Below are 27292 nucleotides of genomic sequence, written 5' to 3' on the forward strand. Positions count from 1 at the left end.
TGCTGTAGAAGGGTGGGAAGAACGATCTAGGACTGATGCTGGATCCGTTTCTCGGCGAAGAGCTCCGACCTGACCGGTCTCTCTTCGATCAGGCCGATCATGACAATCTTAAGAATGTATAGCGTAGGAGTACAGAGTATGAGAAGTACGGGAACGTAGGACCTGCTTACCCTACTAGTACCTCAGGTACTCCATGGGGACTGTAATACCTTGTTGAAATCTTCAAGTCGGATTGAATAGATAGACCAAACCATATCTCCTGCATACTTATGAACGGCATAAGCTAGATTCATCGTACTGAGCTCGATGTGTCTGGTGGAGTCCAACCAATCCGTCCACGGGGCGCCGCTACTGCCGCCGCTTTCTTGTTGCAACCCCAAATTCACGCCGCACCTGCTCTTCCTCTTCCTCTTCTCACTCCCACTCTCTTCCTCTCTTCTCCCTCTCTTCTCCTGCTCTCTCTCTCTCTCCTCTCCACTCCTCACCTCCTGATCTTTATCTCCCCTCTCCTCCTCGTGGCGCATCCTCTCTTCCGTCCCCATACCACCATCTCGTCCCCTACCCCACGGCTCTCCCGTTTTTGGATGGGCCCGATTTTCTTCCGCCTCTCAGGGTAGCGTACCGACCGACCGATTCCCGGGTATGAGTAACAACGGTTACGGGTCTTGACGAAAGATTTGCTCCGTCTTGCATACGCTTTCTCCGCGCGCTTCCATCTCGCCCGCTTCGCGTCCTCGATCCTCGTCCCTCCTCCCCCAACTCCACGAACCTCGATTCAAGTCCACTCTCGATCCAAATCCGAGAGCTGCGATTTTCCTGTCTTCCACCTTCCGGTCTCCCGAAGTACCCCGGGAGGGGCATGCGTCCCGCAGCGAAGCTCTGATGAGTATGACGTCTGAAGCGACCGACTTCGCCCCAAATAACAGTATGGACTCTGGTGTGTAACCCTCGCCCGGCCTCATTCACAGACTCCCGTCGACTAATCCCCCGGTCTCGATATTCAGCACCCAGCAAGCCGATTCTTCAAATGCCCCCCGACTCCGCGAACGATGATGCCAAATCCAAGCAGCAACCTGGCCAGGTCCGCTTTTCTTCCGTAACTGAGGAGATTGAGCCTTCGGTGCATTCAGGGTCTGCCCTGTCTCCCGGCCCGCCCCCCACGGGCTCGAATCAGGATGATGACCTACGGTCACTGGCAGCGAGCCTGCGGAGCTCGCAGCTGCAGGAATCACGAATGGGAAAGTTCTCGTTCGACCCTGTCTCGTTACCTCCCTCCAGGGTACGTACCCAATTCTCCTGTCTACTCCACGGCTTCCTCCTGGGCCCCTCACTTCGCCCCGCAGAGATCGGCGAATAATGTACATAGCTAACCACCCCGGGCGCCCTTACAGGTTGCATCCCGAGACTCAAGCGATCGTAGTGGTCGAGAAACGAATGATTCTGGTTTGCCGTCTCCCCATGCCTCCCTACCGGTGGCCATGATGCAATCACCACCACTCACACCCGCGGCCACCCATTCCCATGAAATCAAAACTAACGACCGTTCCTCCACGTCGCGCGCGACAGACAGAGGTCCCTCCACCAATTCAGCTGTCATGACCCCGGAGACTTCCCCCCCAACAAGTGCATCCACGAAAAGCAAAGCCCCTCTTAGCGCACCGACCTCCCGGCCTGGCTCCACGGATCAATTATCCAGGCAAACCGACGTTTCCCAATCCTCCTCTCATCCTCAAGAACCGTCCAAGCATCGAGCACAGTTCTTCCTTGGTCCAGACGCAGCTTCCCAGGAGGAAAGCCCCCCAACCACCCCCAAGGCCGAATACACACCTCCCGGTGCCATCACACCTGTCGGAGAACCCAACGATCCTTATGCCCGGAGCAGGAGACCCCCTCAGCCGAAGAACCTTTCCCAGCTGGATCAGCGGTTCATATTTGGAGGCCGGGAAATGAAGCGCCGCGGAACCGGCTCCACATTTGCACGACCGGGCACACCTCGCTCAGCTAGCGCTACCGATCTCAAGTCCAGCGACAAACGCAGTGGATTCTTTGGTAACAAGAAGGACCAGGACAGCGACAGTAAGCATCATGGCCACATGTCGGAGCTCAAGCGGTTTTTCAAGATGGGCCACAAACACAAACGGACCGAGTCCCCCACGTCGTTCCCAAAGAAGTCCAGCCGGTCGTCCGGAAAGAACACTCCATACCAAATGGCCCCGGATAATGTCCCATTCGCTGATGATCATGGTCTCAATTCGAAATACGGAAAGCTGGGAAAGGTTCTTGGCTCCGGGGCGGGAGGTTCTGTTAGGTTACTCAAGCGTAACAGCGACGGCGTAACTTTTGCCGTGAAACAGTTCAGAGATCGCCATTCCTGGGAGACGTTGAAGGAGTATTCGAAGAAGGTGACCGCCGAATTCTGCATTGGTTCCACCCTTCATCATGGCAACATCATTGAGACCCTCGATATCATCCAAGAAGGCAGCCACTGGTATGAAGTCATGGAATACGCCCCATACGATCTATTTGCGATCGTTATGACCGGCAAAATGACCAAGGATGAAGTCGCCTGTTCTTTTAAACAAATCCTCAGCGGTGTGGCCTATCTTCATGGCATGGGCCTCGCCCATCGTGATTTGAAGCTCGACAATGTCGTCGTCAACGAACACGGCATCATGAAGCTGATCGATTTCGGAAGCGCCGTCGTCTTCCGGTATCCCTTTGAAAATGATATTGTTCCGGCCTCTGGTAAGTTGACCTAACGTTGGGCGCGTTGATGTTTCTGTTACAAGTCTTACAAAACTCCAGGAATTGTCGGTTCTGATCCCTACTTGGCCCCGGAAGTCTATGACGAGAAGAAATATGATCCACGGCCTACTGATGTTTGGTCTCTCGCCATTATTTTCTGCTGCATGACCCTACGTCGATTCCCCTGGAAGCAACCGCGCGTTAGCGACAATTCGTATCGACTTTTTGTGTCAACGCCGACCCCGGGAACCCCCGTCCCAGAGGCGGACCCTAGGCGTCACCGAGTTATCAAATCGTCACCCGACCTGCCTTCATCTGCTCGTGAAAACCAGCAGACACAGTCCTCGGACAGTCGAAACGGACTAGTCGGTCAACCAGCGAAACCGAATGGGCCACAGGATTCTGCCAAGGGTCCTTCGAAACCCGAGCCACCCGCCAATGAAGACGCCGGCTCCCCAACGAGTCCAGTGGACAAGAAACCTAGTGAGGGAAATCAAAAGAATGAAACTAAGACCACCCGCACCACGAGCAAAGAAGCACCCCCGCTTCCTGCGTCGGCGCAGACAGCAGGCCCGCGGCCTGAGGTCATCAAGGGCCCTTGGAGACTGCTTCGGCTTTTGCCTCGTGAAAGCCGGTATATCGTTGGTCGGATGCTCAAAGTGAGCGTGAAGGAGCGCGCGAATCTGGATGATGTTCTGGCCGATGAGTGGGTACGCAATATCAAAGCGTGCCAGCAAGAGGTATCCGGCGAGGTCATCAAGGCTCCGGGTCATACGCATATTCTGGAACCACCATCTTCGGCCCCGCCGGTGCCTAGCAAGGCCAGATAAAGTCAATGCTGGCCTTGAAGTTGTCGACATGATACCTATTGCAGGCACACAAAGTGAGCTGCCCGAAATATTTCACTTTCTTATCTTTTGTCCTTTCTTTATTCGTTCCTTTTTCGGAGATCGTCTCCGCAATACCATTTTGGCTGTGGCAGCTTCTACAACCACGAGGGTGCCTATCTTCCTGTCATCCTTCTCAGGATACATTATGCCGTGTATCATTTCTTGTTGATACGCCCATCATGTGTTCTACTCTTTTGTTTACCGCCAGGGATCTTGTACAGTTGGGGAGACTCTACATCTTATCGTTACTATACAGGGCGTTTGTGGCTACTACCGCGGATCGGAGCTGCTCAAACATGATTTCCATTATCTCTACACCCGAAGCTGAGGACGGTTGTTAGATTTCTACTTGCTTTCTTTGTCATTCACTTGGCTGGTGCTCGAATTCGTAAAAAACTCCTGGGTGTTGTTTGGTGAAGGGCATGATGTTATTCAGAGGACGTTTATCTCCACCATCCTTATGTATTTATGGGGTACGGGTAGTTAGTAGATACTTACTATACATGAATGGATCAAGAATTGAACTTGATATCTGTATACAGTACGGAGGAGTTAGTTAACCTGTGTAGTTAACTAACTAGTTATGGCGTAGGCTGGATCTGACGTAAGGCGGAGATTACGGAGTTTGGCGACTGCGATAATCGGCCAAAAAAGCTTCACGGGGAACTCCTCCGCGTTGCCCGAAGCTTTCCCGCTCCACCCCCGACGCCGTGTGTCGTTGCCAACGTTGTTGTTCGAATGAGTATTTGTCACCTCGACCGTTTCATGCTCTTCCTTCGGTAGACCTTCGTCTCCTTTCACACCCAGATGGCAGCGGCCTCGGAACCGGAGCCGTTGGTCTCCCTCTGGACAAGATCTCTCATAGTACGGCCAACTCTATGCGACTCAACGCTTCCACCCCAATGCCCTGGCTGACCCTTTTATTTCTCCCCTATAGTCCGGTGCCATTGCCGGATTGACCGTCGATTGCTCCCTCTACCCTTTGGACACCATCAAGACCCGTCTTCAGAAAGCCCGCCATCATGTCCCATCCGCTCCGGCTCCCAGCGTATCCCTACGACAGACCATCCGCGGCATCTATGCCGGCCTCCCGTCCGTGCTACTAGGCTCCGCCCCCTCGGCCGCCTCTTTCTTTATCGTTTATGACGGCGTGAAGCGATCCCTTCTCCCGCAGTCCCCCGCGGAGACGACGACGCCGACGCCCTCCCGCACCCACATCATCCTCACACACTCCCTGGCCTCGTCGATGGGCGAGATAGCCGCCTGCGCCGTGCGCGTGCCGACAGAAGTGGTCAAGCAGCGCGCACAGGCCGGCCTCTTCGGCGGCTCTAGCCTGTTGGCCCTGAAAGACATCCTGGCACTGCGCCATCCTGATCCCAACGGCGTTGCGACGCGCGGCCCCGGCCAGGTCGTCCGCGAGTTATACCGCGGCGCCGGAATCACCATCGCCCGCGAAATCCCCTTCACCGTCCTCCAGTTCACTATGTGGGAGTCCATGAAGGAGGCCTACGCCAAGCGCATGGCCGCCGCGGATTCGACTGCGCCTGGCCAGGTGCCGGCGTCGACAAGTGCGATGTTCGGCAGCGTCGCCGGTGCGATTTCGGCCGGTCTGACGACGCCATTGGATGTGATTAAGACCCGGGTGATGCTGGCGCGTCGTGGTGACGGGGACGGCGCCCGTGTGCGGATCAAGGACGTCGTGCAGGATATCTCGAAGGAGGGCTTTGGCGCCTTCTGGAGAGGCATTGGGCCTAGAGTCACCTGGATTGGCATCGGGGGCGCCGTGTTCCTGGGGAGTTACCAGTGGGCGTGGAACCGAATGGAGGGAAAGAGTATCTCAGAGGGAGAGGGCGTTTGATCGGGTGTGGTGGTCCTTTCTTGTACAGTAGCTTTGGTTATATAGAGTAGAATAGAGCGTCTTATGCCAAGTCCCGTGATCTCGATGGTCCTGGCTAGTCCGACGGCGTCGTCCTCCCCCTATTTCTCCCTCCTCGTCGTGAATCTGCAGACGAACGATAGATTATAATTTGACTGTTTCCCGTCCGGCTGATCCCTCCCCCGCAAGTCGTGCATGGGTTGTTGTGGTGATCGCCCGCCCACTTGGTGTATGTAGCCTCCGCATCCAACCTGTCCGTCTCCGCACTGCCTCCAGCACGCCCGCTTCGTCTTTCCTCCCTTCACCCTCCAGCGAGGCTCCGTTGCGCTGCATGGCCCGAAAACCAAGTCATCAGAGGGTCACATACGGTATGCTTCTCACGTCGGATTCTGTCGTTGGATGCGCCAGATCCCTCCCTGTTCTCGCATCTCCCCTCTGGCCCCCCGACACTACCATCCTAGTACATTCTGTCGATCGTCGACTAACCGCTGCCTCGTCATCTTCCAGTGCTACCTCTGCCCGATGCCCCCGGTGGTCATCGATTGGGAGTCAATAGTCTCACCGTTGACCCGGATAATTCCATTCTGTGAGCCTCGTCTCCGCCGGTGTCTCCCCTCAGCACCTAACCCGTCATACCACTCAGGTACTCGGCTGGTCGCGATGGCGTCGTCTGCTCGTGGGACCTCAACCTGCCCCTCCCCAAGTCATCCCCTTCCTCGTTATTAGGGGCCTCCCGGCCCGGTCCGACCACCTTCCGCAATCAGGTACAGGCTCACAGTCACTGGATCAACGACATCGTTCTCACCCAGAACAACTCCGCCCTCGTGTCCGCCTCCTCGGACACGACCGTGCGCCTTTGGCGCCCTCACTCCGACTCTACCGAGGTCCCTAACCCCATCGGAAAACATGCGGACTACGTCAAGGCCTTGGCCACGCCGGGGAGCCATTCCTCCTGGGTGGCCTCCGGCGGTCTGGATCATAAGCTCTACCTCTGGGATCTGAATGGCGGGGGAGAGGTCTTGAAAATCGATGCGTGCGGCGAGGATCGCACCGCAAAGGGCTCAGTCTATGCCCTTGGAGCGGTCTCCTCGGTCATCGCCAGCGGTGGCCCAGAAAGCGTCGTGAGAGTTTGGGACCCGAAGTCCGGCAAACTGATCACCAAGTTCGTCGGCCATACGGACAACATCCGCGATATCCTGATCAACCAGGATGGAGATACCATCATGACCGCCTCCTCGGACCAGACGATCAAGGTCTGGTCTTTGACCGCTGGCCGCTGCATGCACACCCTCACTATGCACAACGACAGCGTCTGGTCGCTGTATTCAAACCACCCGCGCCTCTCCGTCTTCTACTCCAGTGACCGTTCGGGGTTGGTCGCCAAAACCGATACCCGGCACTCGCCAGACATCGAGCAAGGGATCTGCGTCGCTGCGCTGCAGGAGCACGAAGGCGTCATAAACGTTGTGGCTGCCGGGGATCACATTTGGACCGCGACTCCCACGTCGAGCATTAACCGGTGGCATGATATTGACACCACTGCCGAGATTGAATCACCGTCGTCGAAAGATCGTGAGACCCCAGCCAGCACTCCCGAGAAGGAATCAACGACCGTGCCCCGGCGGAAAAAGATCCCCTATGAGTCGCTTCTGCTGCTGTCAAGCACGTCTACCTTGCCAACCTCGCGCATACTCGACAATAAATCGCAGAGCGCTGCCGCGAATGGACGGCCGCACTCCTCCGAATCGGATCTAGATGACGGAATCGATCTGACAGAACCCGTTTATTCGTTGCCTGATGAGACAATCGAGGGCCAACATGGTATTATTAAATATTTCTTCCTGAACGACAGGAAGCGCACATTAACGCAAGATTCGGCGGGTGAAGTGGTGCTATGGGATCTTCTCAAGGTAGATATCATCCCCGTATAGTTGACTTTCATGGCCTATGGCTGACGCTTAATAGTGCATCCCAATCCAGTCGTTCGGTAAGCGACATATGGACGATGTCGCTTCCGAGATCAACACTGCAGAGAGCATTGCCCATTGGTGCACAGTCGATATTCGTACTGGCAGGCTCTCTGTGATATTGGAGCCGGGCCGTTGCTTCGACGCCGAGGTGTATGCAGATGAAGCTGATCTGTCGGATTATTCGGAGATCCGCGAGGATCAAAGAAGTACGACAAGCCCCTGTTACTCTTCCTAGTGGCTTTTCACTGACAGCTCATAGTTAACTTGGGGAAATGGGTCTTGCGTTGGCTGTTCGCCCCTTTGATCGATGAGGAGCTTAAACGAGATTCCGAGCATCGTGCAGCGGCCATCGCTAAGGCGGAGGAACTCGCCAAGGCAAACATGTCAAGCACTGCCCCCGTCGATATACCATTTTCGGATTCATCGCGAAACTTGGCCACATCTTTTGACCCATCCATGTCGTCTCTGCGTCCTGGTTTCGATACCCTCGGCAGTCCTACGACACCAGGGTTCGGGATCGGGTTTGCCAGTAGTCCTGGGTCTTTAGCAGCGCCCCTGCATCAGAATAGCGCTCTTGGAACGCCTCCGGGGGAGCTTTCAGACTATAACATGTCACAGCTGAATAACGATGTTGCCAGGAGCTCAATGTCCGACAAGTCTAGTGATTATTTCGCGTCGCCGAGGAACCAGGCCCTGACGCCTCTGGACACGGAGAAAACATTACCGCCACCGGGAGATACAGCCCTTCCGCAGTCGCCAGCCGAGCCCGAAAAGGAAGAACGACGCAAAGGAAGCCTATTCGGGAAGAAATTCCGGATGGATTTCCCGAAGAAGCTTGGAAGGACTTCATCTGAAGTCAAACCCCAGATACAGGAAGAGAAAGTTGAAGAATCAGACAAATCATCGACCAAGGAGGAGAAAGTCTTCGAGAACAACCTGAGCGGTTTTATCGACCGCGTGCGCCACGAATACGAGGAGTCTCTGTCGGCCAATCCAGGACAGGAGTTGACCTCGGCCTTTTCGCCCAGCCCCGAGAATGAGACACCGGTGCTCGCCATTCCACATCGCACTGCGGTGTTTATTCAGGAAGAATCCGGAGATACTGCCGTGGCGTCCGATCTCTACCGCGGAAGTGTCGGCCGTATCAGCGAGGAAATTGATAAGCTAGAGAAGTCCATTCCTCTCTGGCTTGCTGAACTATTGCTCAAGGTAAGAGCCATTGTCAACGGGACGTTCGAGTTTCTCTAATAATGATTAGAACCAAATGCCATTCAAAGACCCTGTAAAGGTTGCGTTCACGCTGAAGCCTTATGATGACCTTCTGCCTCCTGTTGTGAAACCAGAAGAGTATGTGTAGCAGCTCTTCCCTCGTGCCTTAGCTTGATGCTGACTCTGCCGCCCTACGCAATAGGAATGACGCCAATGGAAACACGAATAACAACCGCTTGAATGCCAACCGCATGTTGCGTGCGAAGAAAATCCTCGCCTATGTAGCGGAACGTATAGACCCGCCTAATCCTGACGAGCCTGAAGATGGCGCGATGAAACCCGAAGAGTACCTAGAGTTGTACTGTCAGAAAATGGTCCGTACTCGTCTGTCTGTTTTTACAGCGGCCCTTGCGCTAACCGCATTGTCTAGCTGATACCGCCGAATATGACTCTTGCAACTATCCGCGCGCACATCTGGCGCTCTTCGGGAGACATGGTCCTTTACTATAAGGCCAATGGGAAAAAGGAGATCAGGGGGAACCAGAGCCAGAACGAAACTGGGCCCGATCAACACCTCGGCCCAGAGACCACGAATGGAGAGGCTGGAAGTGCACCACCGGGAAGTACGCATTCTCTTGCGGCATCTGGATCTGGATCAGCGTCTATTCACCATTCCTGATTGACCCAAGCGACCGTTCGATTCCTTGTGACATTATTTTGTCGCTCTGTATATGGTGTTATTATAAGAATATAGCTTTGGAGGGGATGTAGCGTGAGAATGCAATTAATTGTATAGCCCAAATTCATCAACGGCCAAGTATTCGTTTTATACTCTCGGCGGTGCCGATATATTTCAGTGGTGCAGACAAGCTACACTGCCAAGACATCAGCCACAACTCTCTCCGCCATCTCCTTCCAGCACTCGGGACATCATTCCTCACCACATCCCCTTTCTATAGAGATCCAGGCTCCCGTCCATGGCAGGAAAATGCCTCCTGCGCCATGCCAACACGGGAGCAATCACGCTCCCCCAGTTTCAGGAGTCTTTCCGCCGAGTATGGCTCGAAGCGCGACACTCCTGGGCAGGAAGAAGCTCACAGATTCGTCTTCCGCGCCGACTGGGTAAGTTCTCTACCCCTTCATAAAATGCTCATCTAACTCAAGTCTTAGGTCTGGCAGTGAGTGGAGGCGCCGACTCCATGGCCCTAGCATATCTCTGTAAACAATGGGAACAGACCCAGCACAACGCTGACGGGGACCTGAGTGTGACCGCATTCGTTGTAGACCACAAAGCCAGAGAAGAGAGCTCCCGAGAAGCCTTGATGGTGTCGAACTTTCTCCAAGACATTGGTATGTGAGCTGGTCCTTCCCCCCAAGTCCCCTAGCTAACAACAGCAGGCGTGAAGTCACAAATCCTGGAGCTATCATGGCCGCAGGCCACGCCCATCACGGCCTTCGAAACACATGCACGCCGGCTACGCTTCCAAGCCCTCGGCAAGGCATGCAGAGACCTTCAGATCGAGGCGCTCCTCATGGGCCACCACCAAGATGACAACGTCGAAACCACCCTGTGGCGACTCTGTTCCGGAGCCAGAGGCGGCGGCCTGGCCGGCATCCCTCCCATGACACGCATCCCCGAATGCCACGGGCTCTACGGCGTCTCCGAGAGCGGCTCCTCCACGATCCTCCAGCAGAAGCAAATGCGCTCGCACAGCTTTCACGTCACGCCGCAGAACGCGCTCCACACTCTTCCCACCCCCAGCGGCGATCTCACCACCACTTCCACCACCACCTACCCAGTCACCATGTCGACCGGCGGCATCCTCATCTGCCGCCCACTCCTTGACTTCCCCAAGACCCGGCTCCTCGCCACCTGCCATGACCACCACATCCCCTACGTCTCAGACCCGACGAACTTCGATCCCACCCTCACTCCCCGCAACGCGATCCGCAGCCTCATCTCCTCAGACAAACTGCCCCGGGCCCTCCACTCCCGCTCCATCCTCTCCCTCATCCACTCCAGCCAGTCCCTCCTCGAACACTCCTCCGCCATCTCCAACCAGCTCCTCGGCACCTGCACTGCCCTCGACACCAACCTCCCCGCCGGCACAATCGCCATCCGCTTCCCATCCGCTCCCCAGACCGCCGCCGCAACTCACCCCCTCCCCCAACATCGCGTCCAGCAGATCCAAACCCTCACCCTCCGCCGTATCACGGACCTCCTCTCCCCATTCCCGGAGAACCACTTCCCCCTCCGCAGCTTCGACCCCTTCACCCACCTCGTCTTCCCCACCGACCCAACCCCACCCATACCCCGACACGCCTTTACCCTCGGCGGCGTCCTCTTCCAACCCCTCCACTGGCCACAGAGCAGCGCCGGCGGCGGCAGCAGTTCTCCCGCGGATACTGCTGCTTCCGCCCCCCACAACAGCACAACGTGGCTCTTGTCCCGCCAACCGTACATGCGCAATCGCCTCCCCATTCTCCAACGCGAGCTGCCACTATCCTGGGGCAGGAACTCGTCAGCATTCCAAGAGCCAGAGTACACGCCCTGGACGCTCTGGGACGACCGTTACTGGTTCCGGTTTGCCGTGACCGCACCCAACGCAGAGACGTGGGGCGAAGCGGCGACGACAGCCCCAGTCCCAGTCTCGGTGGCTATTCGGCCGTTCCAGCCGGCCGATCTACAGGCTGTTCGGCGTGTTGTTCGGGAGAACCAGCTCCGTGAGGGTGGCGCGTCGAAGAAGAAAGACCCCGCGCTGACGGCGTTTTTGGACCGTCTTGCGCGTGTCGCGCCTGGCCGTGTCCGGTTTACGCTTCCCCTTCTGGAGCTTGTCGAGACGGATGGAAGTGGGATCGAGCGGCGGGTGCCACTGGCTCTGCCCACTCTGCGGATGTGGTTGCCTGGTATGCATGCGGGTCGGCATGGAGCTGCGCAGTGGACGGTCGAGTGGGAGTGGATGTACAAGATGGTGGATCGGGAGGCGTTGCAGCTGATGGGTTCCGTTGGAAACTAGCTAGACTATCCTACAGACTACAGATGAAAGATATGAAATGACGAAAGAGAGTAGAAACAGGAGGGATAGCTGACAAGGAAAGAAAACTGACACCGCTAGAGCTCCCAGGAATATGCTATGTCAGTACAGAAAGAAGTGGCCGAAATCCGCCAAACCAAGTGAACCCACTGCATGCGCTGGAAACAGCCAAGAGCCGTGCGTGGACTGTGAGAGACAAAAGAAATCATGCGTGAATCGAAAGAGGGGGGCGGCAAAACAAAAGTATCATCCGCCGCAGCCATGGCTCACATAAAAAAGACTGCATTGGCTCCATGATGGCATGGAAGAAATCAAGAAAATGACAGGAAAGGAATGTCCATCTTTTTAGACAGAGGCATATTCTCATGTGCAGTTCAATAAACCTCAAAAATAGTCAAAATAAGAGACAGTAGCGGACATCGGGAAACCAGCCCGTTGGCCCACCTGGTCCCAGGTAGATATGGCGCCTACCTCACTCGCTGGCCTTCAACAGAGCTACCGCAGCTTGCTGAGCACGTAGTCCTCCGACTTCTCTCTTGAGCCGGAAGTTCTCTTTCTTGAGCCTTCCAATCTCCTCGAGAGCCGATGATAGTTGGGTTTTCAATGCATCTTCCGCGTTGCCTGACTGCACGTCCTTTGCGACTTTGTTCAGTTCTAGATTAAAGCGGTCATACAAGGCCTCGTTTTCAGCACTGGCCTCACGGTATAATTCGTCCAATTTCTTCACCCGTTTCTCACTGACTACTAGAGAGGACTCCAGGTCTTTCTCCATTGCCGATGTCCGGCCATTGAACTCCCCAGTAATTGCCTCGAACTTGAGTTCCAAGTTATGGACGCGAGTTAAGAGTGCTGCGTTGATAGCCGAAGAAGACGATTCCCCAAGGGATTCGGAGCTTTGTCCAGCAGCCTTGAGCGACTGCGGATTTATCTTCAGCGCGCGCAGTTCCTCGCCAATGAGATCTAACTCGTCTTTCAGACCGATTTGTGCGAGATTCTGCGCCCGTTTTTCACTTTGGAGACGATCGCGAAGCTGTCAAACACATCCGTTAGAGGAAACCCTAATATGGGATACTAGATCAATAATGTGACTTACTTTCTGAGGACTTTGCATCCGCAGCTTTTGAGGCTTCTGGGGACCTGATGAAGACTGTGGTCGTTTCACGTCGGCACCATTTACCGGGACTGGTCTTTCCTTCAGTCCATTTGTTTTTGATGACGGTATGCTCGTGGCCCTCGATCTCCTCTTGGACTCTTGCGTGGGAGACACAGGTCCGTCGACTTTCTTCTTGGGTGACCTGTCGGCCTGTGTGAACTTTGGATCCACGTTCTCTTTCCGACTGGGAGTAACGGGTCGTATTGGTGACCGACGGCTGGGAGAAGAACGGCGCGGTGAGCTGGTCTTCGTTGGAGACGTGCTGCGAGTAGACCCTGATTCATAACTGGTCTGCGATTGATCTTGTCTGGTCGGAGTCATGACTTCCGATTGAGGACGAGAGGAAGACATCGGAGTTGTCGGTCTTTGTCCACGATTGGGGGACAGGGAAGACGCATCCGTAGATGCTGTATCTGGTCTCAGATCAGACAAGGAGCTTCTCCTTTTCCGTCGTACCTTTACAACACCATTCGTCGAAATGCCTCTGGCTGAGGACAGAGAAGATGTTTCTTCCTGTGAGCTGCCTGGTCGGCGAAGGTGTTCATGAGAAGAGCCTAGACGATCGCGTGACCCCGGTCGCAGGAGGTATCCTAGCCCGGCGTCAACGTCGATAGACTTGGAACGAAGCAGTGAGCCTTTAGGGGTGCCAGGTTCAGAGTCACCGGACCCCTTGCTCTTGCTAAGAGTCCTCAGGATAGAAGATACTTTGCTCTCGCTCTCGGGTTTAGAGGTCTCTCTATGCAGAGTGAACCCGAAACGTTTCCGGAAGGAGGATGCATTGGAGCTAACAGATCCCGTGTTCTGCGAAACTGGTTTTGTCTGGTCACAGTTCAAGGTCCCCTCTAGCGAGGCGCCGCCGGGGATGTACTCCTCGAACAGATAGTCGAAGTCGTCTACTAGCCGGTCTAAGAGAGACACATGATGCATTGGGTCGCCCTCGACCGTCAATATCTCCGCAAATGCAGCGGTTAGAGCACCCCGGTCCCCGTCGTTTCCAGACGCATCCAGCAGCTCTGCCAGCAACCGGACGAGTGATGCCAAAGCCCGCCGGTTCTGGGGACTCATCTCGGAAAGCGTTTTGCGGAAGTTGTCATCGAAATCGCGAGGAAACATCATGTCAAATTGGTGCTGGAGAAGCCGCAGCACTGGAGGTTCCAGCACCGGTCCCATGTGTTCCCGCCACGCATTGCTCATAAATGTTTCAAATGCCACGAAAAGAATGTCGACGGGGACCTCTGCAGCCGCCTGAATCTTTCCGGGATCCTCCAGCAGAATATTGTAAAGCTCGTTGACTGAAGATCGATCGACGTTGTCCCTCGCCCTCAGAGAACGGCCCACGATATTCCCACTCCGTGACTGCAAAGCGAGCACGTAGGCTGCAAACGTTTGCTCCAAAACGCTGAAAGGACTCTCTTGTCCCTTCGAAGCCGTTGATCCCACCACAGAAATCTTAGGTGGACCGTCGTCCTTTTTCTCTTTCCCTGGGAAGCTCGAGGGAAGGGTGTTGGACCTCGAGATGTTTGCTCGAGGCGGGGGCATCTTGGGAAATTCGCCGAGCAAAGTCGCAGAAGTAGGTGGTTTTGTGCTAGATGAACTGCTCTCCCTCGAATGGCCTCCACCCAATAAGCTCGAGAGGAGCTTAGAGGGAGAGGGTGGACGGAAGCCACGTTGTGTCTTTACCTGTGCATACACGTATCCAGCAAGGTACCGAAGGATTTCGAAGTTGGAATTCACTATGGATTCCGTCATTGTTCGATTCTGAGGGCCGTGCAGAGGAACAAGTACATTTGAAACTGTGATTGTCAGAAAGGCCACATCACAGGAAAGCTGTTACACTTACGGCGCTTGGAAACTACAGGCACAAATCCGTCTGCCGTCACGATATCGGAGGAGGTTGTACCGACAATTGAATCCATGTCGACACGAAATTGATCCTCGTTGGACGCTGACACGGAAATAATTACCTCAAGATCCGAACTCTGTAGAAGCTTGACACATTCTGCCCTGGGGGTGTCAAACACCATCCTGATCTTTGCCGACTTTGTTCGGTTTGATGCAGCATTCTGGTTCTCTTCAAACACGCAGGCCAAGATTCCAAGGTTGTTTGTGGTGCCGGATGGGCTTCGTAGAGACCATTTCCCGTTGTCTCGCTCGTTGCTGGAGAACCTGCCTTCAATCTTTGCCTTAACAATCTCTTCAATAACTCGGTTCGCCCGGCCTTCGTACATGGAAGCTAGCTCCAGGGCAAGAAGATCCACTGTGGTGTTTTGGTTGGGTCTTGAAGTGACGGAAGTGGGGGCGAGGAATAAGATCCTCCCACACGTGGATTGCATACAGCGGACTGTATGGAGATCGTACACCTGAACAACCCGAATGTCTGATGAACTGCTAGAGCGGGCGGAACCATTGGCCGTGGATCCGGCGTTATCTAGCTCAGCCAACAATCCGCGCGCAGTAGTAGTACTTGCAGCCGCTTTTGCTAACAAGACCAAGCAATTCTTGTAGATTAACATAATGCCTGGTGTGAGATCCGAAGCCGTATCGTTCAAGTGGTACGGTGGCGATAGCTCATGGAAATCCACTGCTGTGATCAAGCGACCCGTTGGCAAGATGGTTGACGGCCACCCGTCTACCAACTCTTTTAGGCGTCGGAAACTTTGATCATGATTCGTCGACGATGGGTCATCCAGGGAACATATGTCCTTAATAACGTCTCGCGCCTTCAAAAACGGTCGGAGAGCGGGGTGCACCAAAGGAAGACTGCTGGTCATTGTATCTATCAGGAGGCTGTATCGAGGAAGGCGCTGGACAGGTTCCATCAACAAAGACCGCAAGAGCTGTTCTCCGGTATCTTGCACACGCCTTGAGAAGCTGGAGTTCTTATCTCTCATGAACGTGTTGAGCGTTTGAGTAAAGCCGGTGTGAGCGCGCATGTAGTCTGCATATGGTTGTGAAAAGCGCGGGAACCATTCCAAAAGCGCATTGGCAAATGCAACAGCGCCGACGGCATCCTGGTCAGGGTGACCGGAGGGGTCCCTCTGTGACATGGAAGAAGGAAGCTCTGAGTCCACCCCAATATCCTCAATAGCATCCTTCTCCGTCTCCTCGAGAATCTCGCGAATCACCGCTAGGAATCCCATGTTGACATCGAGGATCTCATTGAGGCAGGGAGGGAACAGGGCAGCCAAGTCCGACTCGTTGGGGCTGGTACTCGACGGAGGCTTCTCCTGGGCCTTTAGTCGAAACTCTTCAGCCACATGGCACACGAGGGTGTAGAGCTTGTTGACATATCGCTCCTCGGTATCGACGAACTCGCACATCTTCAGGCGAAAGGACTCCTTCTGACTTCTGGTGAACACTCGGGACTTGCTCACACTTGTCGGCTGGGAGGGCGAGCGTTTCAACCGGGAAGTCGACAGGACCGTGGGAGGGCCCCATGCGCGTACGAGAGAGGTGTACCGTCCGTAGTGAAGGTCGACCGCATCTTCCATGTCGGCGTCTGTCGGCTCTTCGGAGGCGGGCTTGATTGACCCTGCGGGGAAGACGACGTCCAGGTCGATCCATGGGACCTTGCGCTCCTGGAATGCGCCACGGATGTCGCGCACAATTTCCGACTGTTCCATCTTGGTCATGCGGTTGGCCAAGTCTGCGGCATGCATTTCATCGAACATCTTGGGAATCCTGCCGTCGGGTCTTCCGATGCGAGCGCGGGCCAGCAAACATTCCTTTGCGGATTCGGACAGGTCGGCGAAGTATTTCAACATGCTCACGGCTAGACCGCGACAGACCTCGTCGCCTTGTTTTTCGCGGGGGAGATGGTTGACGGCGGCATACAACGGGGCAGCTGGGGAGACGGTGATGCGGGGGTAACTCTGAAAGCCGGCGGGGGTCAGGATATGCGCCTGGATGCGCGAACTGCTGACGGTGGCATTGGCGGTGGCCACAGGACCGTAGAAGACGAAGATAGAGGAGAGAAGGGGATCGGAAGTCTGGTAGAGGTCGAGCCGCTCCCAGGGCAAGTCGGAAGGAGCGCCGGGGATGGTCGCCATGATGTCGCGGAAGGAAGGAAGCGATTAAAGCAATATCAAGAAGGAAGAGAAAGGAAACCGTAGGTGAAAGATAGGCAAGCGCCACCGATTAAAGGGAATAATCTGGAGAGAAAGACCGAAGCTGGAGGGCCGGCATAATCTTAATGAATGAGAGAAGCGCGCATGAGAAGAGAAGAGAAGAGAAGAGGAGAGATTAGTGAGCGAGAACCCTCATATGGCTGAGAGAGAGCGAGCCAGGGACCCCTCCATGGATCCGTGATTGAGGAACGAGAGTGTGTGCGTGTGTCCAGGAGGGAGTGTAGAGAGTGTAGAAAAGTGTAGAGGGATCAAGATGCGACGCGTTCCCTCTCGACGGCGCAATCTCACGGGAAAATGAACCGAGGAAGTGGAGATGCGGGTTGTTTATGATGGTTGCTGGAGAAGCGCCGATTAGTCCCAGCGTTAGTGGTCGATCGAGACCAGGAAGCGACTGCAGATGATTTGCGCGCGCAAGAGAGGTTCGAGGTCGAGTCGATGAGGGGGAGGAAGAGAAGGAAGAGGAGGGGGAGGAAGAGATGGCTCGGTGGGGGGTGAGTTGGTGCTATGTATTAGTAGTAGTGGGAGCATGATTTGCACGCCTTGTTTCAACGCTTAGGGCCTCTTAAACTTGTTCTATTTTCGTAGGCTTCTACGGCGTAATGTTCTACTCCCACGACTGACGCCATGTTCATGCGATCTCTTCTGGTGTTGTTATTATCCACTCGATCCACTATCAAACACGTGTAGTGGGCGATATCGTGGTGACATTCTTGGTCCTCATGGGGAAATTGTCCGAGAAAACAGTAACTATACCGACATCCTCCGGACGGTAGAGGAGAACTCCCGGTTGATACCTCTACGACCGATCGGTTCCTGCAAGGAGTGGCCGGAGAGGAAGAAGCGCCGTGTTTATTATGATGGAGTTTGACAAGTGGAGAAGCGCACACCGCCAACCATGGAAAGGACCCGCGTATCTCACGATCCCGGAGGTACCAAAGCGATAAACATGGAGTAGATAACTTTGGAGATTTTGTAACTGCAGTGCTGCGTACTCTGTAAGTCATCTACTACCGAGTACTCCCTAACAGCATGGAGTCATCTAAATGGTCATGCACGGCGATGTAAGGACAGCACATTGTCCGAGTAACCTCCATCCTCCTTGCCGAATGACAGTTGCTCCAGTGACTCCCCATCTCTCGACAAGGCTGTCTGAATATCAGAAGATTCCAGTATCAGATAATCTATCCACGGATGTAGCTCAGAATCCTGATGAAGAATCATGGATGACTGAACAATCGGGAACATCACGGGATCACACACTAAGCCTCTTCGGGAATTCTCCCCGCTAAACTAAATGGGGAAGCTGACCTAACCTCCGAGGGGAAAGAAGACCAGCTGTTGTGTTTCCAATCATACTCCCCATCTCCGAACTACTTACTTCAACCACCACCACCAAAACCCTCTCCCTCCCCCTCCTCTCTTTTCCCGTCCCTCTGGAAGGGCGAGGTCATGATCTGAAGTTGCCCTCCCCTGTCGGGCAATCTCAAGTCGTGTCATTCGTTTGATCACAGGCCTCTCTCTCCATTTCACCATGTCTTCCGTCCCTCTACCCATCGCCGTTGACCCCGTCGCTTTGGTCACCACAGAATGTATCACCGTCACCTCCGCTATGCGCAAACAAGCCCGATGGGCTCACTCCTCCGTCTCGGCCATCCTGGGCGGCAGTGCAGCCTCGCGGGTTTACGATCGGGACACCTCCGCTCCTCCTAGCCCGCGTAATGGTGCAACCACTCCCCGTCCTCGGTCCCGGATGTCCACCGTGGACGATGACCATGTCCTGGCCAATCGGTGGGGCCTGAGGGGGAAGAAAGGCAAAAGCATGCAGGACAACCCGTTAATCTCGGCCTTCACCCGTCTACGAAGCGATCTGAAGGGCTGTAAAGATATCAGATCTTTCGATGCTCCCGCCCTGCTCCATCCGTTCCTTCAAGTCATCCGCTCCTCTTCCACCTCCGCCGGTATTACCTCCCTCGCCCTGGTCGCGTTGACCAAGTTCTTCGCCTACAACATCATCAGCCTGGATTCCCCCCGACTCTCCATGGCCATGCAGCTGTTATCCGCCGCCATCACCCATTGCCGCTTCGAAGCCAGTGATTCCGCCGCGGACGAAATTGTGCTCCTGAGGATCCTGAAGTTGATGGAAGGCATGTTGTCCCGGCCTGAGGGGGAACTCCTCGGGGATGAGAGCGTTTGTGAGATGATGGAGACTGGTCTCAGCATGTGCTGTCAGGTGCGCCTCTCCGAGGTTTTGCGGAGGTCTGCCGAGATGGCCATGGTCAACATGTGCCAGGTGATCTTCATGCGGCTGTCCCATCTGAACATTCCGGAGCCTTCTCCCTCGAGCCCTTCAAATCCCACCCAGGATGGCGGTGAATCGACCAACTTCAAGATGGATCCTTCGGTTGATGGAGATACAGTGGCTTCTCAGCACCCGTCCGCTCTGGGCTCAGATGCGGCTGTCCCAGATCGTGATCGCAGCAGTGGTGAAGGGTCTTCTGAACAGATGCCCAACGGCAGCGCTGTTGCCGCGCCCCCAAACCCACAAGACGACCTCGGTGATGAAGTGAAACCCTATTCATTGCCCTCGATCCGGGAGCTCTTCCGGGTTTTGATCGACCTTTTGGACCCTCACAACCGACAGCATACCGATCCGATGAGAGTCATGGCCTTGAGGATCATCGATGTGGCCCTGGAAGTCGCTGGGCCCTCTATTTCTAGACACCCCAGTCTGGCCGCCCTGGCCCAGAATGACCTCTGTCGACATCTTTTCCAACTGGTCAGGTCCGAAAACATGGCCATTCTGACAGGCTCGCTCCGAGTTACGGGCACGTTACTTCTGACGTGCCGTCCTGTCTTGAAGCTCCAACAGGAGCTCTATCTCTCCTATTTAGTCGCCTGCCTCCACCCCCGCGTGGAGATACCAAGAGAGCCGGGCATCGATCCCTCTCTCTATTCGGGCGTACCACAAGCACCCAAGTTGGTCAAACCCCCTCCATCACAGTCCAACAGTGGTCGGTCCACCCCCATCCCAGTGAAGGATCGCCAGAAGCTGGGATTGGAAGGAGGGTCGAGGAAACCTGAAACTCGGGAAGCGATGGTTGAAAGCATTGGGGTGCTGTCGCGTATCCCTAGCTTCATGGTTGAGCTTTTCATTAACTATGACTGCGAGGTGGATCGTGCGGATCTCTGCGAGGACATGATTGGACTGCTTTCCAGAAATGCGTTTCCAGATTCGGCCACGTGGAGCACGACTAATGTTCCTCCATTGTGCTTGGATGCACTTTTGGGATACGTCCAATTCATATATGACAGGCTTGACGACGAGCCTGTATTCGATGGATTCCCGTCGAACGAAGTATTAAGAAGCCAACGAAAAACGAAAAAGATCATAATTCACGGTGCTCAAAAGTTCAATGAAGACCCCAAGGCAGGTATTGCCTATCTTGCAACTCACGGCATCATTGAGAATCCTAATGACCCCGTCTTGATCGCCAAGTTTCTAAAAGGAACAACGCGTTTGTCGAAGAAGGTTCTAGGCGAATTCATCTCAAAGCGAACCAACGAACACCTTCTGGATGCCTTTGTCGATCTCTTCGACTTCTCTAATAAAACTGTGGTTGATGCCCTTCGAGACCTCCTAGGGGCTTTCCGTTTACCTGGCGAGTCCCCTTTGATTGAGCGGATCGTTACGACATTCAGCGACAAATTCATCCAAAAGGCGCACCCCCCAGGTGTTGCTGACAAGGACGCGCTATTCGTGCTGACTTATGGTATAATTATGCTTAATACGGAGCTCTACAACCCCAACATTAAGTCCCAGAATCGCATGTCCTGCACCGACTTTGCCAGGAATCTGCGAGGAGTCAACGCAGGTCAAGATTTTGCTCCGGAATTTCTCCAGGAGATCTATGACTCCATCAAGCAGAACGAAATCATCTTGCCTGATGAGCATGACAACAAGCACGCATTTGACTTTGCCTGGCGCGAGCTCTTGCTGAAGTCATCCACGGCCGGTGAGCTCTCTGTGGGCGAAACAAATATTTATGATGCGGAGATGTTCGAAGCGACCTGGAAACCGGTCGTGGCAACGCTTTCGTATGTCTTCATGTCTGCTTCGGATGATGCGGTGTATTCTCGGGTCGTCATGGGATTTGATCAGTGCGCTCAGATTGCTGCCCGTTACGGTCTGACAGAAGCGTTTGACCGCATTGTGTTCTGTCTTGCTTCTATCAGTACTCTCGCAACAGACAAACCCCCAAGTACCTCTCTCAACACAGAGGTACAGGCCGACAAGAAAAGCGTCATGGTCAGCGAGCTGGCTGTTAAGTTCGGAAGAGATTTCAGGGCACAGCTGGCCACTGTTGTTCTCTTCAGGGTCCTGGCTGGAAATGAAGGCACGGTCCAGTATAGCTGGAAGCATATCGTCCAGATCCTCCGGAACTTGTTCATTAACTCCCTTGTCCCCCCGTTCAATTCTAACCTTAATTCTGAGCTAGACATACCACAGATTCCATTGCAGCCGCCATCACAAATTGTAGACCGTGATGTTAAAGCGAATGAATCTGGCCTTTTATCCGCCTTTACCTCCTACCTCTCCAGCTATGCCGCTGATGACCCCCCGGAGCCGTCGGACGAAGAACTTGACAACACTCTCTGCACAGTCGACTGTGTCACCGCGTGTTCGATTGATAATATCTTAACGAATATCAAGTAAGTGTCTCTTTGTCGCTTATTGACAAGTAAAATATTAACAGGTTGTCATCACAGGTCGCTTCCGTCATCATCTGTCAAATTGGTTGTGGAGGCTCTGTTGGACCTCTTGCCCGAAGAATCTGCCCCGGCGGTTATTGTTGTGAAACCCGAGCGACCGGCCTCCAGAATATCGAACGGCAAAGCAGATGTTGAACGATCCACCTATGACCCAGGAATGATGTATCTCCTAGAGCTTGCGACCATTCTTACCCTCCGTGACCAAGGAACTCTGGAGGTGCTAGGTGAGAGGCTGCTGGCTTCTTTGCAGGCCTTCATTCGGGATGCTAAGAATATTCACTCCCTGGCGTTGTCGCGTATTATCCATTATTTGTTCAACTTGCTACGACTGAGCCATGTAAGGAGAACCACACGTTTGGCGCCTACTTATTTTACTGACGTTCTGCCAGGAGCAACCCTTCATGAGAGTGCCAGTCGTCTTGCATGGTATATCTGGTTTTGATCAAGACATCTTGGAGAGTGTTGCGGTTCCGGTAGTCACGGGTCTCACGCGCTGCGTCTCCAGCCAAGGTCTTTTGCGAAACGAGATGACCATTTCCCCCGATTTCTGGTCCATTCTGCAGAGACTGCATCAACACAAGGAGGCATCTCCGTTAGTGTTCAGTCTACTCCAGACTGTCGTGGGCACTTCTCCGCCGATTGTTACCGCAGACAACTACGAGTCGACTGTTAGCCTTGCAAATGATTTCATCAGTGCAGCCAGCGTCGGATATATTGAAGAGCGACAGAGGGATGCCCAATCTCGACGTTCCAAAGGAGTCAAGCCACCCAAGACAAGGTCTGTGCATCTCTAGCGAATTCCGTGGACAGAGTTGATGCTGACCTTATGAAAAGCGAAAATGAAACAGTTTCTCGTGGTCTAAAGGCGATCGGCCTTATTTACCAGTTGACAGGTCGAGTCCCTACTCTGATCAAACAATCCCACCTGGAAGAGAGCGAAGGTCCGTACCAACACCAGTCAATTATAGCCTCTTCCTATACTGATTTTACCGTCATTCTAGCTTGGTCTGCTTACTGGTCCCCCGTGTTTCTTTCTTTGACCACACAATGCATCAACCCCTGCAGAGACATCCGTCACCATGCAGTCTCCACTTTACAGCGAGCGCTCCTTTCAGTTGAGATCCGTTCAACCGATAACAAAGAATGGACTGCCATCTTTGAACAGGTTCTCTTCCCACTTGTCCTACGCCTGTTGAAACCAGAAGTCTACCATTCGGACCCCCTTGGAATGAGCGAAACTCGCGTTCAGGCAGCCACCTTAGTATGCAAGATTTTCCTGCGTTACCTGGATCAGCTTCCGAACAGTGACGGCATGCTGGACCTGTGGCTGAAGATTCTCGACATACTCGATCGGATGATGAACAGCGGTCAGGGTGACAGCCTGGTAAGTTACTTCCTGATGAGTAGTAGCACATTCTTCCATTTGCTAATGCGCTGTTCAGGAGGAGGCCATTCCGGAAAGCCTCAAGAACATTCTATTGGTCATGGCCGACGGCGGACATTTGGTACCAGCATCGGAGGATCCCAGCAGGGAGAAGATCTGGACCGAGACCAAGAAACGCTTGGAACGGTTCCTACCTGATCTGTTCAAGGAAATCTTCCCTGAAGCTCCGCCGGAGAAATCTGTGCCACCCTCGACCACTGCATCTCCCGCCCCATCGACCAACGATACCGCCAAGGACACAAACACTAAGGAGCAAAGCCCTGCTGAATCTCCCGCTCCTGATAATGAAACCGGGGCCGAAGCGGTACAGACTGAACAGAAAGAGCAATAGTAGTGATAGTGCCAACTCCGCAGAGGGGCACTTGACGACGAACCAGACATCTTGTTCGATTTAATCGGTCAGCTCAGCGTGGGCACCTTTCTTCAATTAGATGTAAATATAATACAGTTGTTTTGGAAGGCAGCACTGAAAGCACAAAACGGGGTTTTCGAGGCAGCGTACGGTTGTGGGCAAACATTTCCTCATCATCTCTCTTTTCGTCCTTTTTGCCATTAGAAGGTTGAGACTGTGCTTACGTTTTTCTGGTGTTCTTGCTGGAGGTACATTTTTCCGCTACTATACCTTTTTGCATGTGTCTACGTTTGTTTCTACGGAGTTTGCCGAGAAAGGGCATCAATACAGAATGACTTGTCTTCTCGTGCGCATTGAAATCGAGGTTCTGCCAAGCTCCAGATTGGAGCGATCAATCGTCTACATAAAACGCCTCCGGTAGTAAAAACAAAGGTATCGCACAGATCACAAGTACGGATAATGGAACAAAAGAGATGCAGGAACAGATAGTACAGCAGTGAAGATCCATGTGCAACTTCCTTACCCGAGGCGGAGCTAGGAGCTCACCTAGGGCAGGAAAGACAATGGGCTTTTGGATAGGAGAGTTGATGGAACAGTGAAAAACAAGGGAAACATCACATGTTGGCGAAAGGAATGTGAATTTCAGGCGCCAGCTTTCTCCCTCCGAAGGAAGTTGACGAAACTATCCAGAAATACGACAGAAGGGGGACGTGGGTTCTTCCCCTTAGGAAAATATCGAAAGTTCTTTAATCGGCATCCATGTCATCATCGAGGTCAATAGCATCAGGGTTCACGGTAGCAGTCGCCGGCGGCTCTTGGCCAGCAGGAGGAGGTCGATTGCCACCTTCCGGTCCAGTACTGGCGGCAACGAAACCCACCGGGGCACGCGCTTGTCGCTCCAGGGCAGCCATGGCGTCTGCACGCTCGGCTGATCCTTCCTCGCCTTCCTCGTGGGCTTCCATTCCGCCCTCCGCTTGTTGTCGGCTGCGGGCAATCGCTTGGGAGGCGATGAAGTTGACGTCGGTACTGTAGGTAATGTTAGGTATTGTGCAAGAGGGTCTATGCAAAGGGATACATACTTGTACTGTGCTTGGACACTTCTCTTGATGCGAAGCATCTCCTTGAAGGTATCTTCGTTACCGTGTTGGACTTCAAATGCCTCCCATTTCTGCCAGAACTCGGCATTGGTGCGCGGGTCGCAGAACTGGGAAGCATGACCATAGATGGCACGCGCGCGATCAATCTCCCCGAGTCGTCGCTCCATCTCTGCGAACTTGAGGCACATTTCCTTGGCTTCTTGGTCGGGAAGTGCTGAGATAGCCCGCTCGTAGATCGGTCTCGTGGAAGTCAATCCGAAGTTCGAGGCAGACTTTGTGATATAGAACTCGAACATTTCGAACCGATCTTCGTCTGATACCGCGCGGGTCGCACGTTCGTAGATGCGCATGGCATGACGCGCCAATCCACGCTCCTCTTCCAAGTTTCCGTACATGAGGTAGAGGGGCTTTGCGAACTTCGGGGGGCATCCGTCCAGAGCCTGTTCGAAGAGGTCTCGCAGACGCTCGATACCAATCTTGCGATCCACAGCCTTCGTGAGATACAGGTTCCAGAGTTCGAATGCAACAGGGTAGCTGAATAGATCGAGTCCTCGTTCGTAGACCTTGAAGGAGTCCTCGAAATACTTGTGTTCCTCCAGTAGGTTGGCATAGTTGACGACGGTCTGCGGAGTTGCAATGCGCAATTCGAAGATTCGCTCATAAACCTTCTTAGTCTCTTCTAATGTAGAAACACTCTCCACCAGATCGACGTAGAAGCTCCACAATTTCCAGCTTTTATGGACTCGCTGTTGGGGTGAGAGACTCTCGTCGAAATAGTCAACGGAGGATTTCTTGGGCGCCTGCGTTGCCTTTGCCATTATACCCACCGCCTTGTCGAAATTCTCGCTGCGCAACTCCATTTCCGCCCATTCACACCACGTTTCGGCGAGTTCAGCAACCGACCTGAAAGGGACTTTCACGGCCTTTTCGAGGATGACTCGAGCACTGTCGAGATCACCACCGCTTTCGTAAAATTTGGCGTAGTTGATCCACAGTTCGGAAAACTTTCCATGGGCCTTCTTGGGGCTGATTGCAGCAATAGCCGCGGTGTACGTATTCACGATTTCAGACCTGTTATCACCCCAAAGGGCCACCCGCTTCTCCCACTCAATGACGTTGTGGGGGTTCTGCCTTAGGAGTACGTCGTTGACAAGGAACGGCCGGCGATCCATAAGCTGTTCGAACCTCAGCATGCGAAGATCCAGATCGAAATCGGCATCTTCATCTGCCTGGCCCTTGTCGGCACGCAAGGCAGCCGCTTCCATCAAACTGCCAATGATCGACTCCTCAAACTCGACATACGCATCGAAAATCAGGGTGAAATCTCGGACAGTCATGACGGTTGTAATGCCTTCTTCGAACACATCCCGTGCCTTTTCAAAATTGCCCTTTGTGATCCAGTATGTCGCCAAACCAGCCCACAACTTGCCGCGTTGATCAGCAAAACGATCGATTCCACTGCGGAGAATGGCATCGACGTCGATTCCAACTTGGGGCCCAGTTTCAATCTGCTTCGCCTTCGAGACTAGCAGATCTACCATCTCAGTCCACAGTTGGAAATTACTCTTTCCCTCTTTGGACTGAAAGCGCGGGTCGTCGAGGATACCCATGTATTTCTTGACAGCTTCCGTATACTGGCCCATCTCGATAAGAAGCGAGATATACTCTTCGGCATTCTCGGGGTGGATCTGCATATAACGGGCCCAGACCTTAACGGCAGTCTGGCCCGACGCGGAGCGAGCAAAGCTCTTGTAGAGTTTCCAGACCCGGTTATGTTGTGTGACAGGCAAAGCTCGCAAGGCACGGTCAAACGTGCGCCGTGTTTGCGTCACAAGAGGCTGTTGGAGCATGAAGGAAAGGTACATTTCCCAGATCCGGGGCATTTTGTTAAGCAAGATGAGGGCACGTTCGAAGAGCGCATTCACTTTATGATATTCCGTCCGGTAAATGGTAGGATTGCGGCCGCGAAGATGACTCGTTCGGAATTCCAGGTACTATTACAGAAGTTAGCACCCAGGACGAGTGGAAATCTGGGAAGTTACTAACCATCTTCCAGAGTTTGTATGACCTTGGTAGCTGTTTGCACGCGCGCTCCATTACCTAGAAAGATTATGAGTATTTCCATACAGCACATATCGATGGAGATGAGGGACACTCACAAAAGCTTGTTCGTAGAGCGTGCCATGCTGTTGCTTGTATTCAATGTACGCAAGCCATGGCCTTACACTGCCAGGATCCCGAAAGAGGTCCTGTTCATAGACAGTATCCTGATCGGCCTACAAGTAAGAAAGCGGTTAGGTAGCGCACTCCCTCGCGCAACTGGGAATTGACTCACTATCAGGTAGAGGTCAGGCCCTGAGGCCGACGTTCGGTCCATCTGGGCGTGTTGCCGGTGGGATCTCGGGGGCAGTAGCGTCCCTGGCATTGCGCCACTCAGTCGAGCGAGACCAGCTCAGGCGGTCAGCACGAATAAGACGGGGATGGGGGTTGGCATGAACGGGAGAGCTCTCTCGTCGCGTAGAGACAAGCCCGGAGAGAGCCTGCAGAAGATGAAGTCGGGTGATGTGCACGTGACCAGCGACCGTCATGCGGGCGGTGAGTGGTCCAAGCTCCCCGCCGCAACT

General features: G+C 53.9%; 6 protein-coding genes across 6 annotated transcripts; 3 read left to right on the forward strand and 3 right to left on the reverse strand.

Annotated features, from left to right (window-relative positions):
- Positions 1–1027: 1027 nt before the first annotated feature.
- On the forward strand, positions 1028–9369 carry BDV59DRAFT_195141 (WD repeat protein; the record flags this gene model as incomplete). Its single annotated transcript, XM_073692501.1, has 11 exons — positions 1028–1279; positions 1392–2745; positions 2806–3554; positions 4573–5467; positions 6019–6097; positions 6155–7421; positions 7477–7687; positions 7741–8690; positions 8740–8828; positions 8893–9064; positions 9121–9369. The coding sequence occupies 11 exons, from the start codon at positions 1028–1030 to the stop codon at positions 9367–9369; spliced, it is 6267 nt and encodes a 2088-aa protein (XP_073544965.1).
- A 249-nt stretch (positions 9370–9618) lies between these two features.
- On the forward strand, positions 9619–12435 carry BDV59DRAFT_209836 (tRNA lysidine(34) synthetase). The gene is made up of 3 exons (XM_073695468.1): positions 9619–9812; positions 9861–10040; positions 10089–12435. Exons 1-3 carry the CDS (start codon positions 9668–9670, stop codon positions 11705–11707), a joined length of 1944 nt encoding a protein of 647 aa, XP_073544966.1. The 5' UTR covers positions 9619–9667; the 3' UTR covers positions 11708–12435.
- Positions 12093–17238, reverse strand: BDV59DRAFT_98166 (putative Rho guanyl nucleotide exchange factor). Its single transcript, XM_073697452.1, has 3 exons — positions 14719–17238; positions 12819–14671; positions 12093–12755 (listed from the first exon to the last, which is right to left on the reverse strand). The coding sequence occupies exons 1-3, from the start codon at positions 16925–16927 to the stop codon at positions 12198–12200; spliced, it is 4620 nt and encodes a 1539-aa protein (XP_073544967.1). The 5' UTR covers positions 16928–17238; the 3' UTR covers positions 12093–12197.
- Positions 17239–17463: 225 nt separating this feature from the next.
- On the reverse strand, positions 17464–18190 carry BDV59DRAFT_185041 (uncharacterized protein). The gene has a single exon (XM_073690778.1). The coding sequence runs from the start codon at positions 18007–18009 to the stop codon at positions 17551–17553; it is 459 nt and encodes a 152-aa protein (XP_073544968.1). The 5' UTR covers positions 18010–18190; the 3' UTR covers positions 17464–17550.
- Positions 18191–18370: 180 nt separating this feature from the next.
- Positions 18371–23905, forward strand: BDV59DRAFT_185042 (uncharacterized protein). The gene is made up of 6 exons (XM_073690779.1): positions 18371–21715; positions 21773–22112; positions 22165–22553; positions 22610–22716; positions 22777–23159; positions 23218–23905. The coding sequence occupies exons 1-6, from the start codon at positions 18537–18539 to the stop codon at positions 23548–23550; spliced, it is 4731 nt and encodes a 1576-aa protein (XP_073544969.1). The 5' UTR covers positions 18371–18536; the 3' UTR covers positions 23551–23905.
- On the reverse strand, positions 23906–27203 carry BDV59DRAFT_185043 (mRNA splicing protein SYF1). The gene is made up of 5 exons (XM_073690780.1): positions 27004–27203; positions 26828–26944; positions 26715–26768; positions 24651–26662; positions 23906–24597 (listed from the first exon to the last, which is right to left on the reverse strand). The coding sequence occupies exons 1-5, from the start codon at positions 27091–27093 to the stop codon at positions 24318–24320; spliced, it is 2553 nt and encodes an 850-aa protein (XP_073544970.1). The 5' UTR covers positions 27094–27203; the 3' UTR covers positions 23906–24317.
- Between the last annotated feature and the right edge of the window lie 89 nt (positions 27204–27292).

This window comes from Aspergillus ambiguus, assembly GCF_047715705.1.
Source record: "Aspergillus ambiguus strain CBS 117.58 unplaced genomic scaffold BDV59scaffold_34, whole genome shotgun sequence".
Taxonomy (NCBI): Eukaryota; Fungi; Ascomycota; class Eurotiomycetes; order Eurotiales; family Aspergillaceae; genus Aspergillus; species Aspergillus ambiguus.